The following is a 16021-nucleotide window of genomic DNA, read 5'->3' on the forward strand; positions in this document are numbered from 1 at the left end:
TTTGAAATAATTCAAATCTTCAAACAAGCAGTTCTTACAAAGCCTATGTTGTAAACTTTTACACTGCTGTCATTCTTGCTGCAAATGAACAAAGATCTTCATGTAAATAACAATAATCCAGCCGTTCATCCATCTGCTACCGCTTATCTATGGTCGGATTGTGGAGGCAACAGGTCCAGGAGAGAAACTCAGACCTCCTTCTCCACAGGGACTCTCCAGCTCCTCCTGGGGGATCCCAAGGTGTTCTCAGGCCAGAGAAGATACATAATCCCTCCAGCGAGTTCTGGGTCTGCCCTGAGGTCTCTTCCCAGTGGGACATACCCAGAAAACCGCCAAAGGGTGGCACCCAGGAGGTATCCTAATCAGATGCCTGAACCACCTCAGCTGACTCGTTTCGACGTGAAGGAGCAGCGACTCTACTCCAAGCTCCCCCCTAGATGACAGAGCTCCTGTATCACTGTAGCAACCTCACATATTTCCTCTTAGATGAAAGTTTTTATCCAAGTTAAAAAATACACTTTAAAATACTCCCATTAATTTATAGATCACTGAACGGCTTTGTGCCGTAGTATACTAAAAACTTGTTATCATTATCATTATACCAACCGTTCTGTTAGCTGTTTAAATGCTTCCTCCTCGAGGAAAGTCTATTTATGTTTAAATGGTCTATCAGGTTATACATCACTGACCGACTTACAGATTGTTAGTTTACTCAAATTACCTGTTATAGTTACACAAATCATACTATATTAGCTAAAACTACTCATTACTCTGTTATAGTTATCTATATTTGATTTTGATGTTTTTATCTCTGTCATACTAGACGTTAGCTCCTCAGTCCTGTCAAACCTATGCCCCGCCCACACTACTTGCGACATTTTTAAAAACTTAAATTTTCCACTCTGTTTGCACCTCTCCTCTGCACATAAACTGAGTTTCTGTGCGAAAAAGAAACAGACTTTTAAAACTGTTTTCCAAAGTAAAGACTTTTTAAAAGCCTTGAGTTTAAAAGCCCATTATCATTTCTATCCTTAAAAAGTAACTAACAACACAGCAGATTTATCCCGTTCCTGTTTTTATTAGACTTTAACTGTGCGTTAAAATGGGTAATAACTGAGAGGAAACTAAATGGCATAAAAAAATAACCAAGAAGAAAGCATTTTGGGAGAATCTTTAGCCAAGCTAAGCATGTTTATTCTCTATTTTGATGTCGTAAACGAGGATGTTCTCCCATGGGTATTTCAACATTTTGTTCAAATTGTGGATGAAGCAAAGCAGATACACAAAGAAAAATATGTCAGTTTAAAAAGAAATATTGAAAGTAGTACAGATGGGGCCTTAAAATGTATTTATTTTTCCAAACTGAGGTCATTCAAAAAGCTACCATCAACAGGTACAGTATTACCTGTTGTTAAACCTTTCCACTAAATCTCACTTCAAAATATCTGAAATATTCCTTTAAAACATGACACTGTAGAAAGCCCTGGTAGTAAAGTAGTGAACGTGAATCTCAGAAAGAAACAAACTGGTTTTCTGTTTTAGCTTCAGCAAGTTAAACAGAATTTCAATTATCTTTTTACAAGGAAAACCAAAAGCTATTAAATCCTAACTTAAGTTGTGTAATAACTCTCCACAGGTCTTAGGGAAAACAAACTGGTCTGACAGAGTACTGAACCCATCATCACCTTCGGCTGATCATGAAAATACTGCTAAACGAGCTGACATTTCAGAGTCACCAATCAAAGGTGGCGTGACGCACTTTCCGTCTGACAAACCTGCTGCCAGGCAGGTACTTTTCCAGCCTGCTTTTTCAGTGGAAGTCTTTTTTCTTTTTTTTGAAGAGCGCTAATGCTTTCACCACATGCTGAAACCTGCAACGAGGACAACAGAACTTCAGTGTGCAGACAGACCCCATCAGCCTCGGCTCTCTCCCCTCTAGGGCCACAAACCAGCCTCTGTAAGAGCCATCAACTGTACTAACGACCAAGTCTGGGCCCAAGCCTCTATTCCCACAAAGACACCTTCCGCTTCCAGCCACCTCACACTGCTCCTCTCTGTCTTCCTAAGAAACTCTCAAATCTGTTTTCTCCCTGCGAGACTAAAGCTTAGTCTACAGATTAACACTGAAACACTACACAAACAGCCAGATGAAGTATTTAAAATAATTTTATGTAAAAGCATATATTTTTTATTTAAGTTGAACTTCAAGTCTAGGGGAGGGAAACTTTAGCAACTTCAATTGTTGTCAGGTAGTTCAACATGTACAAAAGAAACAACTAAAACTTTTATAGAGCTGTTGGTTCCTTTCTTAAAGCTAGTAAAGTTTAAGCGTCAGGTAGAGTAAAATGCAAAGTACCAAGGCTGAGAAACTGCTCTTTACTGTAATGCTAATACCCCCAGTCACTTTCAGCAATGGATTTTGTTGGTAAGCAGCTTTATAGGTCGACATACTATATCTGAGGTTGGGTTGTTGTATAGTACTGACATTGTGATTTCCATGTGACTAATATGGATTAAGTTGTTTTTATTCTGAGGTGAAGGTCTGTGATAATTGCCATTGGCTTTCAAAATAATGCTCAGTTGAAACATGAAATGAAGGACTCATTTATCTCGCTTTTATGTCATGTGACTGCTGTTATGTCTTATTTATTGTTCTGCAAAGCACCTTGGTCCTTTGGTTGTGTAAAGTGCTTTATAACTAGAACTGGAATGAATGATAGCTCGTAAGGTTGAAATGGATTGCTTCAAAATTTCTGAGTAGTTCACGCAAGTGCTGTTTTCTAAATGTTTACACTGCCAAGTTTCTCAGTATAGAGTCCATTACATAGAATTTTACGGTTATTTACAAGCACAATAGTGGTAACACTATTGGGAAATTTTAAAGACTGGAGTTGTTTTAGGACAGCAGCAATCTGCTTTGACTGCGGGCCTGCTCAGGCTAGCCATTATTAGCTTAATACAGTCCGAGTGAACCAACTACCAAAGTAGATTTTACCATCTTAAAAAAAACTCCATCTTCAACATTTTATAGTGGTTCGAGCAAAAATAATTAAATCTTTACACTGCTGTCAGTTTTGCTTTACACATTTATTCTAGAAAAAAAATCATCTAAAACTCCTGCTGGAACTGACCTCAGGTTGCACCATTTTAGTTACAACTAACTGCTGCTATTTGTGCTTACTAGTAACTATAAAACTCTATGTAAATAACCGTGTCGTGTGAACTTGACGGTGGTGTAAAGCTCTATGAACAAGCCTTTGCACGAACCTCTACTAAGTTGGAGTGTTTTTTTTAAGATGGCAGCAATCCATGTTGATTTTAGATGTGTTATAGTAGCTCATCAGTCCTGTTATATGTAAACTCTCTTCCACCAGAACCCCACTTCTAAATGTCTGAACTATCCCTTTAAGGAGTGCTGGGGCTGCTGCTTACTGTTGGTCAGTGAGAGAGACCACCAGTCTTGAGTCACCGTCATCAGATTAAATGTAAATACCTCTAAGCTATGTTCATGTATGCGAGTGCTCACATTCTTCGTCTTGACCCCACCGTATCTCGAAGGATAAAGTGTTCTCTTTGACATTGATAAACACACGTTTTCAGTGTTGTTATTTTGTCTTTGCAGAGCTGGAGCTGAGATGGGAGTGTGTGTGTTTGTTGGGTGGTACAACGGTTCACTCTCCTACCCCCCCTAATGTACGTCAGTATACTCACGCCTGAAAGCTTTGAGAAAGAATGAGGGGAAATACAGAAATTTGTTAATCTCATTAATGGGTCACAAAGGGATTGGTTGCAATAAACCAAACGGGTGAGGAGTCGTTAAAGAGCAAGAATGATTTATGGACTTCTTATAACCTGTCACTAATTTGCCTACAGCAAATTGGCTCTCAGTCAACAAACTTGCTCCTTGTGTGAATCATTTGCATAGTACTTAACCCTGTAGATGAGGTTCAGAAAATGTTTTCTGAGTTTAGTATGTTAGACCTTTATTACTAAGATGTTTGAATACCTATACTTGTAAAAGCAATATACTGGTTTTAAATAAATAGTGAATTCTGATCAGTAAAGTGCTGTAATGTTTGAAAAAAAAAAAGGGTTTATAAAGTTGTTTTTTAAGTCTTATCTTATCCTTTGAACCTTTTTTAAAAAGTAAAAAATAAATCAGAGTGGTGGGAAAAGAAACAACATTTGAGACAGGTTTTGATCTGCACTGTCACGTTTAGATTTCCTGTTTTTGGAGGATCTTCGGTGCAGCAGACATTTAAGTTTTCAGTCTAACCCTGAAACCACGCCACCACTCTTTGTCTTTTTCTAACAAACAACTGTCACACATTAGGTTTCTGCACAGTTTATAAATGTGCTACAATCTCCTCACTTATCCAAACAAAAGGTTTTCAACAAGCACGTACACAAAAACACCAGCACCTCATCAGGACCTGTCTGACAGCTCCTTCACAATGCACTATGGACCCATCTTGGCATGGGGAAACTTGAGGGATGGGCCACAGTCAAGTTTATGACTGTGCTGACGTCAATGACATAATTCAAATACTTAACCAGGCTGCTTGCTTCCAGCCCGCCAGATCCTTTCCTTTGGCTGTCACTCTGGAAAATGTGAAATGGATTCCTGCTGTGGAGCAGAGCAGCTGCTCCAGGCACGAGGGCAGCCAACCGCACAGACTGAGAAGAAACTTTGTTCTGGCTCTCAGTTTTTGGTAAAACTGTCTGCACGACCAATCAATCAAAATGACCAACCGGACGACAGTTCTTCAGCATCTACAAGCCCCACTTCCAGAAAACTTTATAACATAACCTTAAAATGGTGTTACAGCCATTTTGAAGAGGGATTTTTTTGTGAAAATTATAAACAATTAACATCTTACTTTTTGTAGATAGCTCTTTGAACGTTCCGTTTGGAGAAAGAGTTTATTTCTGACAGGACTGATGAGCTAACGGCTAGTCCAAATGCAGCCAAGACCAAATGTGGGTTGCTGCTGTCTTAAAACAGCTCCAAACTTTAAACTCTCATAGAGATTCAAGCAAACTATTTTTTTACAGCCCTTTACACGGCTGTCAATTTCTCAATGCTTGGTTACTTACATGGAACTTCATAGTTGTTTGCAAATGCAAAGAGCAGCAGCTACAGCAGCTGTGGGAATGTCATGATATTTCTGCTGGAAAAAATGGTGTAATGAAAAGCTGATGGCAGTGTGAAAGCGTTTTCATGAAGTGTTACGAAAGTTTGAAGGTTGGAGTTGTTTGAAGACAGCAAAATTCACCTTAAAAGTGGCAAGCAATTATTAGCTTGTCAATACAGTCTGAGCTGACCCACCTGTGAACTTTTAGAGTGGTTCATACACTAGTTTAACACTATTATTTAAACATATGCCCTGCTTTTACATGGCATGGTTTTTCTAGCAGCAATATTAACAAATTCCAGCTGGAAATTATGCCCAGTTGTTTCCTGTCAGTCTGAGATGAACCTGTATGCAGAGAACCTGGCTCAATTTTGGTGCAGCTTTGAGATATGGTTTTCTCTGTGCAAGTTACAGCTGGAGGTAACATTTTAGGATGCACGGACGGACTGTGTTACGTGATAATGTTTTGTTAAGGCAGATCTAAATTCATGTGACTTTACTGACTGCAGTGAGATGACAGTTCCAAAGCAATGCCTGCTTGAGGGCTTGTACGTCATTGGCGCATTCAACACAGGTTTCTCAGCTTTTACACACGAAGATTTCCTCATAGCCCCTAAATCTTTTTTACAATACAAAGGGCTGATTGGAAGTCCTTTTTTCTGTTTCAGTTTTGCATTGAGAATGATTTTCTGGAAAAAGTTTGGATCATTTATTTAACTGTAACTCAGTTCTTATGAAACACTGGTGGTGGTCTTTTTCCAAACGGCAGGTGCAATAGGAATGGGGTTCTGTTAAACTCTTCTTCTGCTGAGATTTTTCTTGAAGAGGCAGAACCTTCACAGTGCGTGTGGGTGACCGAAGGTACCCATTGGATTCATTGGATCCAACATTAGGCTACTGTGACATCTGTGTGCCTGATGGGCGACTGAACAATACCACTACCCAGGCTCATGCAACCCCACAAAGTTACTCCTGTTAAACTCCACCAAGTCCTGGTAGTGTTGTATAATGTGTCTACGAGGCATCCTCTGTGTCTGCTGACCTTCACTCACTGTTTTGACTGACTGGCAGACACCCAGCTTAACAACACCATCGCTCCACTTGTGATGCCCGTTCTAGACGTGTCAGCTTCTTGGAAACTGAATCCCTTACACACCCATCACCCCCCCTGCATGTGCACCAAGTTATGTCTAAATTGGACCATTCCTTCTGAACGCTCTGAACTTTTTTGTCATTTTTTATTTTTGTATTTGAACACAAACTATTGTAACTATTATCTAGTTTTTTGTATCATTGCTGATTATTTTTAATAAGCATAAAATTACACAAATAGCATCATATTTCTCTAATAAAAATATTTTAGTATCACAACAATGTGTAGTTTAATGGATACCAATATAGTATTTGTTTGATAAAATGGTCCTTATTAAGTATTAAAAGAAAATTGCAAAAACTGCATCTTATTTCTTTATGCTGACTGGTTGGTGTTGTTGAAACACCAACCATTTAATGTACAGTTTAGTGTAATCTAATGAATTGTGTTGGGCATTATTGTTGTTCTTCCTTAACAAGAATAAAAACATCATGTCAGTATCTGTTCGATAATTGATAACTAGTTTACATATATTATGCTAATATATGTAAACATAGTTATCATGTATCGAACAGATACTGTTGCATGTTTTTGCGTAAAATTAACCTGGAAGCTGATGGTGTCAAAGCTTTATGAAATATTATCTTGCATTGCAGTAAAATTTTAATCACTAATTTCAGCAACTTTGGATTAGGGGTCAAGGTGTGGGCAAAGGCAAAGGGATACTGTAACACTAGAAAATGGGATTTGGTCTAAGTCGTTGGTGGATGTTCTTATTATACCCAATACTGACATCCCTATCTGTCATCAGTCAATCAGCTGATTGTAAAATCTAACAAAACAACAGGGTTCCTTGTTTGCATCTGTACGTGACTGCAAATAAATTGCAACATTCTTGTGCATGACGACAATTCATTGGTTGCAATTTAGTCAGAAAGTGTCTAAATTGTGTCTACATCATGTCATGTCATTTGATCACAATTTCATTACTTATTTGTTTCTCCCATCAGTCACAATCTGGTTTCAAAGGCTGCCAAATCCTCCCAAAGGTCTCCCACTTTCTGTCTCAACTAAACTAAGCTGAAAGGAGTTGGAGATGGGTTGAAGATGCCTGTGACGACTTTGCGACTATTTGGGGAGAATGTGTTTATCAGCTGTTTTGAACATGTTTCAAATTATTGCAATACGAGAGCGAAGGACAATTGGGAACTGTTGCAGGCGTTTTGGGGCATTTTGGAAACTGTTTGTTGACAAAAGTCGCAGCCCGGTGAGGTACAGGCTTTTAATTCCATTTAAACCTTTGTTTCCAGTCCAGTGTGTGCGCCTGCCAATGGGCTTTTAGTAATACTGACATTGTTTGAACATTTGAAAACATACCCTTATATTTGATCAGACTGTTAAATATTAAACCGCTGATTTTTGTGTTTTTGCTGATTATCCCTTGACAGTTGCCCTGATTGTGAATGTTTCCAGTAAATGACACAACCTCTATTCCAGTTGAATTCTTTGGAAAGCCCAGTTTCAGATGTCATTCTTTACTTTCTTCAGGGCTTGTTTACAAAAAGTCTGAAAAGGTGAATGAGTAATGCTCATTGTGCACGGCCCCACGCCCTGGACAGTTTGCGCACAAAGTCCTGTGTCTGATTCACTATCAGGGAAAATAATCTGTTTGTCTGTAGGAAAATCTCAGCTGTCCTAAATTCAATGATTCTTTGTCAGCGGCTCACTGAGCAGCTGATCCATAACATAATGAAAATTGGAGGGTTTTTTTAAGCCTCTAAAAGTACCTCAGCAAAGCATACAGATGATCTGTAAGTTGAAACTTTTCTGACAAAGCCTCAGACACTTTTTATTCTTCTCCATCGAGCTTAAAATGAAACTTGATATATATATACTGGAGCAAAACAAAAAGATTCAACAATTTAAGTTTCAGTTATATTAGAGGGGTCTTCGCTGCTTGGTAAGCACAATCTCTCATGAACACAAATACAACATTTAACAGTGTGATATTTTTAATTTAAGTAAATCCAAGCAGAATGGTGAAGCGGTGCGTGAAAATCCAAGACTATCCACTGACTCAGTCACTTGTAGAACCAACTTTGGCAGCAGAACCAGGAAACGGTTTTCTGTAAAACCTTATCAGTCTCTCACATTGTCATGGAATTTTTTTTTATCTCATTGTTTAGAACGCCGCTCCATTTCCTTCAGATTAGTGTCAGAATAGTGGATGATGGTTGGAGGATTTGGACCCAAATGCAGGCTAACATAGGAGGAGCTCCAAACAAAAACTAATTTATTTTAAAATAACAAAAACAAAAGGCTGTTGTGACAGCAAAAACTAAAGAACAAACCAAAAAAAAAACCCTCACAAACAGCAGGGTAATACAAGGAGGGCAACCCGTGGAAACCCAGATCAGTGCATGTTAGACAACATCGAACCATTGAGCGGTGGAGGCCGAGGAAAGGGTTATATGGGCAGAGGGTGATTGATAAGTGGACACAGGTGACTGATTACAAACGAGGGACAGGTGCAGATGGGTGTGGGAGGCTGACAAGTCATGAGCTGAGGACACGGAGGGCACAGGGAGCAAAAACTACACAACAAATTACAATGTAAAACTAAACACAGGGAACAATAAAACTATAGAAACACAAGAGAAAATAATGACACCCAAAACAAACTCAAAATAATAACACAAAATACCCAAATCCTAACACTGACTTACAAAGCTTTATCTTTTGTTTTTCATTTTCCATTCTGTTGTAGATTTGCTGGTCATCTGGGGATTACTGTCCTGCTGCATGACCTGATTGTGGCCAAGCTTTAGCCTCACGTTTCCCACTGTTGCTTGAATTAACCCTAAATCTGGATATCTCTGCTATCTCAATCTACTTACAAATCTTTGATAAACAGACCGAATTATGACTCCCCAACTACCATGCTTAACATTTAGCTAAGGATGTTCTGAATATGGCTAAACAGCTCCACTTTTATCCAGTTTGTCTGTGAATACTGTTACAGGAATCTTGCTGTGTTTTAAGATGTAACTGCAAAACTGAACCATGCGGCCATGTTTTCTTTTAAGTCCATCCCTCTAAACAAACATATTTGTCATATCTTTTCTTCATTGCTCTGACATAATGTTTCACATGTAACATACCATTTGAGAGCTGTAAAGTCTGACATTTAGCTCTAGGCTTGTTTTGGAGAGTGTCATCTTATGGTCTCTACCATTTTACATAGCATTAATACTCTTTCTTATTTGTGAATGACAGACCACAAATTATTTGGAAATACATTTATAACTTTTTTCAAATTAGATTAGCAGCTTCTCCGAGATAATAACTGATAATTACCAAAGGCAAAGTCGGAGCGATAATGGTTTTGTCCGTGTCTATATGTGTATTTGTTTGTCTGTAAGGTTAACAAAATACCTCCTGATTCACTTAAGAGAATGAATTTAATTGAAACTTACATAAATAATCACTTGGTTGACATCTACAACTTTTGGAGTCAACCCAAATCAAGATGGCTGCCACAGCTAAGCAACCTTAGCAGACACAAAAGTGGCTGTAAGTCTGTGAATTTCACATACAGAGCTAAAGTTTAACGTGGCTGTTGCTGAGAGTCATTCGCAACTTATACTTTGAGTGCTAACTTATCTCACACGATCTGTGACTAATTATTGGAATCAACTCTGTCTGTTAGCAAAATATTTCATGAACCACTAGACAGATTTTAACCCAACTCTCAGAAATTGATCATCAAATAGACCTCTACAATTGACTGACCTTTAGAGTTAACCCAATACACGATGGCCGCCACAACTAATGCACCGAAAAACAAGGGGTGCATTTCTTTTTGCAGGACTATTTCAGATAAGTTTTAGAACACAAGTGCTTCAAACCAGCTGTGTTGTGTCCTGGGTGGAGCTGTGCAACCAGGGAAATTTAATTCAAACACATGTAGTCTAAAGTTACTGTTTTGTTAAGCAGCTGTAGAAAATGTTTTGAAAAGTTTGTTGCTGCCTAAAGCTTCTAGGATTTACACATTTTAGGTGTGTTACAAAAAAGACAATTCTCCCAATAAATGACTACTTTGTGTGTGCAGCAAAGGTACAAAACAACATCTGTCCGTGTGTTGTTAGTTTTTGTGTGACTTTAAATGCATCGGTTTTCTTGTTAGGCATGAAATGAGAAAACCAGTGCCACCATTGTAAATTCCAAATAAAGTCTGCAGCCTTCAACCATTAAAAAAAGCTCAGCAGAGAGACTGAAAACATCTGGAAACAGCTGGCTGTGAAGAAGAAAAAAACTCTGTTACTGTGCACTGCCAAAATGAAGCCGTAAACTACTGTCAAAGAAGTAATTAATAAAACAAGGAAAAATATTTAAAAGTACGTATATATATTTGAACCTTAGTAGGACTTATCACATACACAAAACTTGATTCATCAGGGGTGCATCAGTCCTGAAGTACCTTTATTCCTCTGTCTGTCTGTTTCTGTCATGATTCTTGATTTGCTACCCCATGGCAGCTTTGGAGAAGCGCATTCAGAAAAGGAACTCAACAACAAAAAAAGTCACCTGGCTTGAATAGTGTCTTGTGACTTTTGATAGCAGTACATTGAACAGCGTAGACAAAATTGAGAAAAAAAACAAACAACCTTTTCTGTGTGTCTGCATCCACAGCAGGGGTGTTTTGGTGAACCAACCAGCCCTCTTTGCACCTCTACAGCTCAGGCATTCAAAGTGTGAACGGGCCACAGAAAGTTGGACTTGACATGTCTGACCTCGTATGTAGATTATTTTTTACAGTTTTTACACAACTGCAGTCGAAGCTTTGTGTTTACCACATAATGTTTAGCTCAGAGTGAGTTGATATTCCACTAACTCGCGTGCTGTTTTAAACTCTTCAAAACCTTTGCAAACAAACTCTTTTTATCCTCTCAAACTTTACACTTCTTATACATCAAAACATAGGCAGTTTGATGTCTCATTCTGCTGTAAGACTTACAGTTGTCTCTCAGATCCTCCCTAATATGCAGACTACAAACATCCAAACTCCCACTGACCTCCACTGTGTCTGACATCAAACTGGAAGATGTATATTTGAATTTGAAGCTGTAGCTGCACTGACATCCTTTCAAATTTTCTTCAAAAATGTTATATTTTCTCTATTCGTTTCTTGTTTAGGTCAACTAGTATTGGTTTAGTATAGATAATCGGTAAAAAAAAAACTGATGGGTTCTAGCTCAGGTACAGCTTAAGAGGAAAATCTAACCGTGACAAAAGCAGGACTCACTTGTGGCCTCAGTTGATCTGAACATTCATGCTGGCGGGCGTTGTTTAAACATTAATTTAGGTCGGTCATTTCCCTTCGCGAACACTGCGAATCTTAAACAGTTGCTTTACTAAGAAATGGGATAACCGCAAACCCTGGTGGTGAGCTGATTCAGGAGATTATCATTACAAATTCATAACTAAACCCTGACTGTTGCAGACGTCAATGAGAAGCACTTCGCGCTAAAAATGCAATTCATCAGGCATAATTTGGAGCCAAGCCTGTAATCTGGGTGAGTCAGGGAAGAGTGAGGCCTTTGTTGGGCTCCAGCTCACAAGACTGCAGGTGATGGGGGCCACTTTGGTTTGTGGCGCGTGAACTGCAGACTCGGCCGAGGAACACAGCAGTCCCCTCACGCTACAGTAAGACGGTGAACACAGTAAAAGGCCTCCGCTGACGTAGATTTTTGCTGTAACACTCGTTCCTTGTTTGAAGTCTCTGAAGCACTTTCGCCACCATGCTCCCGCTCCTTATTGTTTCGTTCGAGTTAACCTCCTATGCTGAATGCGAGTTAAATGTTCAACGTTGCGAATCCCTTTCTGGCTATTTCTGGCTTTGTTTTCTTTTTCTGTTTTTTTGTTTTCATATCAGTGCCACAATCTTGAAGCACCCTGTTTATTAGCGTTGGCAAAATATCTCATGAACAAATGGAAGAACGTTGATCAAAGTTTTCGAGAATAATCACTGGGTGTACATCTGAAACTGATTAACTTTTTGAGCCAACCCAATTCAAGATGGTCGCCACACCCAACTGACCTTAAAAACCGCAAAATGTCTATAACGCCATCCATTTTACAGATGCTGCCCTAAGATTTTGTGTGGTAGTAGCTGGGACTGATCCCCAACACATACTCTGAGCGCTAACAGATCGTACAACATCTGTGTTTGCAATTTTGCTACTAACTATTTGAAGTCAACTCTGTCTGTTAGCAAAATATCTCCTGAACCACTGAATGGATTTTAATTAAACTTCCAGGAAGTGATCATTGGATGAACGACTAAAACTCATTAACTTTTGGAGCCAACCCAATTCAAGATGGCTGCCACAGCTAAGTGACCTTAACAAACACACAAATGGCTATAGCTCAGTCAGGTTTAGAGATATTTGGCTCAATTTTGACGTGGTAGTAGGTGAGAGTCCTTCACAACACATACTCTGAGCATGAGATTGTTGTACCATTACTTTTGAGATTAGACCAATTCATTGCTTCCAGCTCAAACCCCTTTACAGTTGTGCAAGCTTTTTGAGAGCTTCCTCCTTTAAAACTGAGCTGTCCCAGAAAGACGCAGGTACTGTTTCATTTCCACTACTGGGAATACTGCCACAATGAAAACACAAAAGACGCAAAACAGGAAAAATCTGTTCTCCTTTTCCGGTCAAAGAGTCGATGGAAAACGAGACAGAAAGCAGCACAGGGGAGGATCCGGTGGCAGCTTTCACTGCCATACTGTTAAACGTGTCCGTCTCCGTCAGAATAAGCTCGACAGCAATCCTTATTTAGTCGCAGGTGTGCTGTGCGTCCTCTGGATGGGACACTGAATGCCGTCTGAAACAGAAGCGTTTCAAAGGCAATCTTATTTGCTTTTCTTACTTTATCTCCCCAGTGCGTCAGAAGAGACCGTTTCAGTCGTCAGCGGTTACTCGGAGAAGGTCAAGGTTTGTTGGAAGTGTGGAGGAGTGAGGAAAGTCAGAGCCTTGCAGTTGTCTTGTGTTTTTTCCTGCTGAGGGACACTCCTCAAAGCCCATCTATGTTGATAGGAAGTTGAGAGCACCCAAGTGCAGGCGATGATGACGTCAATCGAGCTCGAAGAACCGGTACAGCAGGAACCAATATCTATTGCAACCTTCCTCCCCCTCTGCGGCTACTTGCCTTTCCCGTCTTATGCATATACCTAATTAGAACGGCACGCCACCTGATATTTTTTGCAGGTCACATCTGGGTGCTTTCCTGTAGTTTAATTTCAGCCTGTGGAAACTTCTCTTGTTGTGATCAAGTAATTAAATGTATAAAATAGGTCAGATATTTTATTTATGGTTAAAAAAGGCAGATTGTGTCAGCGGTGTAGTGTCCTTTATAAAACTATAGGCGGGGGGGATGACATTTGTCTAGGAGCCTTTTGACAATAACGAAGCTCTTGACTGCACAAATAAATTAGGTCACAGTGAGTGACCTCAGTGTGAGGTTTTCGCAACACAATGACTTTCATCAGCCGCAAGAGGACAAATACATTAATAGGACTCTTTGTCCTTAACTTCCCTCAGGAGCAGATTCTACACATGTAAATTTCTATTTATCGCCTAACTTTGTTTTAGATTAAAGGAAATATTTCAGACCTTTTGGAGTGAAGTTGTGTTGAAAGTTTACAAACAGTTAATATCTCATCAGATATCAGTTTAACTGACAGAGAACATGTCCAGGTCTAAAAACCACGCTGATGACAAAAAAAAAACTGGTTCAAATCTGCCCGTCTTCATTTTAAAGGTGTACTCCACTAAAGTAAATCAAAACAGAGGAGGACAATGAAATAATGTGCAGGGCCCAGTATAGAGCTTTGCAATTCATGCATGCAAAAAAAAGATTTTCAAAAACTGGAGACGGCTACAGCTAGCTGTCAGCTAACGCCATCAGTTTCACCTTACAGCAGAAATATTTAATATTCCTGCAGCAGATGTGCACAAAATTCCATGAAAATAACTATGTAATGTGAAACTGACAGCAATGTAAAGGTGTAGAAAATGACATTTGTATGAACTGAATGTAGTTGTTTAAAGCAGCCTTCCACTTTCTTGGCAAACTACTTCTCCAAGCTGAGGCCGTTCAAAAAGCCATGTGTCCATGTATCTACATTAAGCTGAACTTTTCGGCAATCTGTCACCTTACAGCCACAAACCCCACTTGAACTTTTGGATCATTACCTATTTTTACCAGCATTGAGTTCTCCAGCAGCAGTTCAACTTAACGTCAGTTTGTTCCGATTTCACAGGAAATATAAGCTCGTTTGTGACAATAAGGAACTTTCATTTCTCCCCATTATCATTATTTATTGATATACAAAAACTATTTAATTAAGTTGGGAAGTTCTTCCTTTTAAATGCAGTTTGAACACAAAAAAAAGGTGACGCCTCTCATGTGGGGTGCAGCCTCAGGCACCTGTCTACCCTGGACGGGCTGCACTAAAATGTAATTTCCCTCTGGGATCAATAAAGTATTTGATTGGCTGATGAGGAGGATCTCAGGTATTTAAAAAAAGAGAAAGAATGGGTCTTGGTTTAACACTTTGTGGCAAAGACGATCACAGAATCAATAATTAGTTAATAAAAACAGTGCACAAAACTGCAAATGAATCAAATTCTTAAATCCCTTAAAGCTAGAACGTAAAGATACTGACAATTACTTGCTTGTGTTCATGTTTACTAAAGAAAAGTTCAAAGAATAAATTACAGATTTCAAGTTTTGTTGCATTGGAAAAAGAAATCCTCCCCCAGTTTTCGGGTTGTTGGTGTTTGGGATGATTTATTGTAGTGAACTCACCTGAGAGACAGACTTTGGTGACGCAGGGCTGGTTGGCAGCAGGAGACCTTCTGCAACACAGAAACAAATCTGTGAGGAATAAATACAACAAAAAAACAGATAAATAGAACCGCTTTTAAAGCAGATACAAGCCCAAACTTGGAGCGCTGTTTCTTTTAAAGCTTTTACAATATCAGTTTATTCATAACCAGGAATGCTAAAGAATAAAAAAGCTGATGCAAATATACACTTCTGTAGTTTAATTATTAACTATGGACGAATTACAAAACTTTATGTTTGTCTTTATTAAGGAAGTTTCATGTGTTCAGGAGACGTGGCTGGACCAGCTGGTGATTTACAAACGCCACAGGCAGCTTAAACAGGAGCTGGTCTTGGCGGCCATACTGTGGAATAGTTTCGTTTCGAGGCTTTTTGTAAAATGTTATGACGATAATAAGCATTACTGACTTTTTCATCCCTATTGTAGTGAACAGAAGCAAACTGACTGATGACATTTAGTTTTTTGGATTTGTGTTTTGTGTAAAGTAGGTTGATTATGTTTAGCAGCCACACACGGCGAGCTCCAGAGCTGCACCCGACTCAACTTTTCAGTTTCTTTGAGTCTCTGGCGCAACAGATACTGTAACTGATAAAAAAAAACTATATTAATTAAAAATGAAAGATTGCCCAACCCGTCTACATGTGTTTTGTGGACTTGGAGAAGGGATTTGATTGTGTCCCCTGTATTGGGGGGGGGGTCTCCATGAGCATGGCATGGGATTAGGGGTCCGTTACTACAGGCCGTTCAGTCCCTACACAAATGATCCGAGAGTATGGTTCTCATTGCCGGCAGTAAGTCGGACCTCTTCAGGGTGAGAGCTGAACTCCATCATTGTCAATGATTCTGTTCATGACTTTTATGGACAGAATTTCTTTG

The 16021-nt window shown here is 39.2% G+C and overlaps 1 protein-coding gene across 1 annotated transcript in view; it reads right to left on the reverse strand.

The window, feature by feature from the left end:
• LOC108238290 (cAMP-specific 3',5'-cyclic phosphodiesterase 4B-like) overlaps positions 1-16021 on the reverse strand; it is an 81673-nt gene that overhangs the window by 16096 nt on the left and 49556 nt on the right. Inside the window, exon 7 of the mRNA XM_017420259.3 lies at positions 15106-15155. Within this exon, the coding sequence (XP_017275748.1) occupies positions 15106-15155 (50 nt within the window). The remainder of the gene's footprint in view (positions 1-15105; positions 15156-16021) is intronic.

The sequence above is a fragment of the Kryptolebias marmoratus genome, linkage group LG20, assembly GCF_001649575.2.
Source record: "Kryptolebias marmoratus isolate JLee-2015 linkage group LG20, ASM164957v2, whole genome shotgun sequence".
In the NCBI taxonomy this organism is placed as follows: Eukaryota; Metazoa; Chordata; class Actinopteri; order Cyprinodontiformes; family Rivulidae; genus Kryptolebias; species Kryptolebias marmoratus.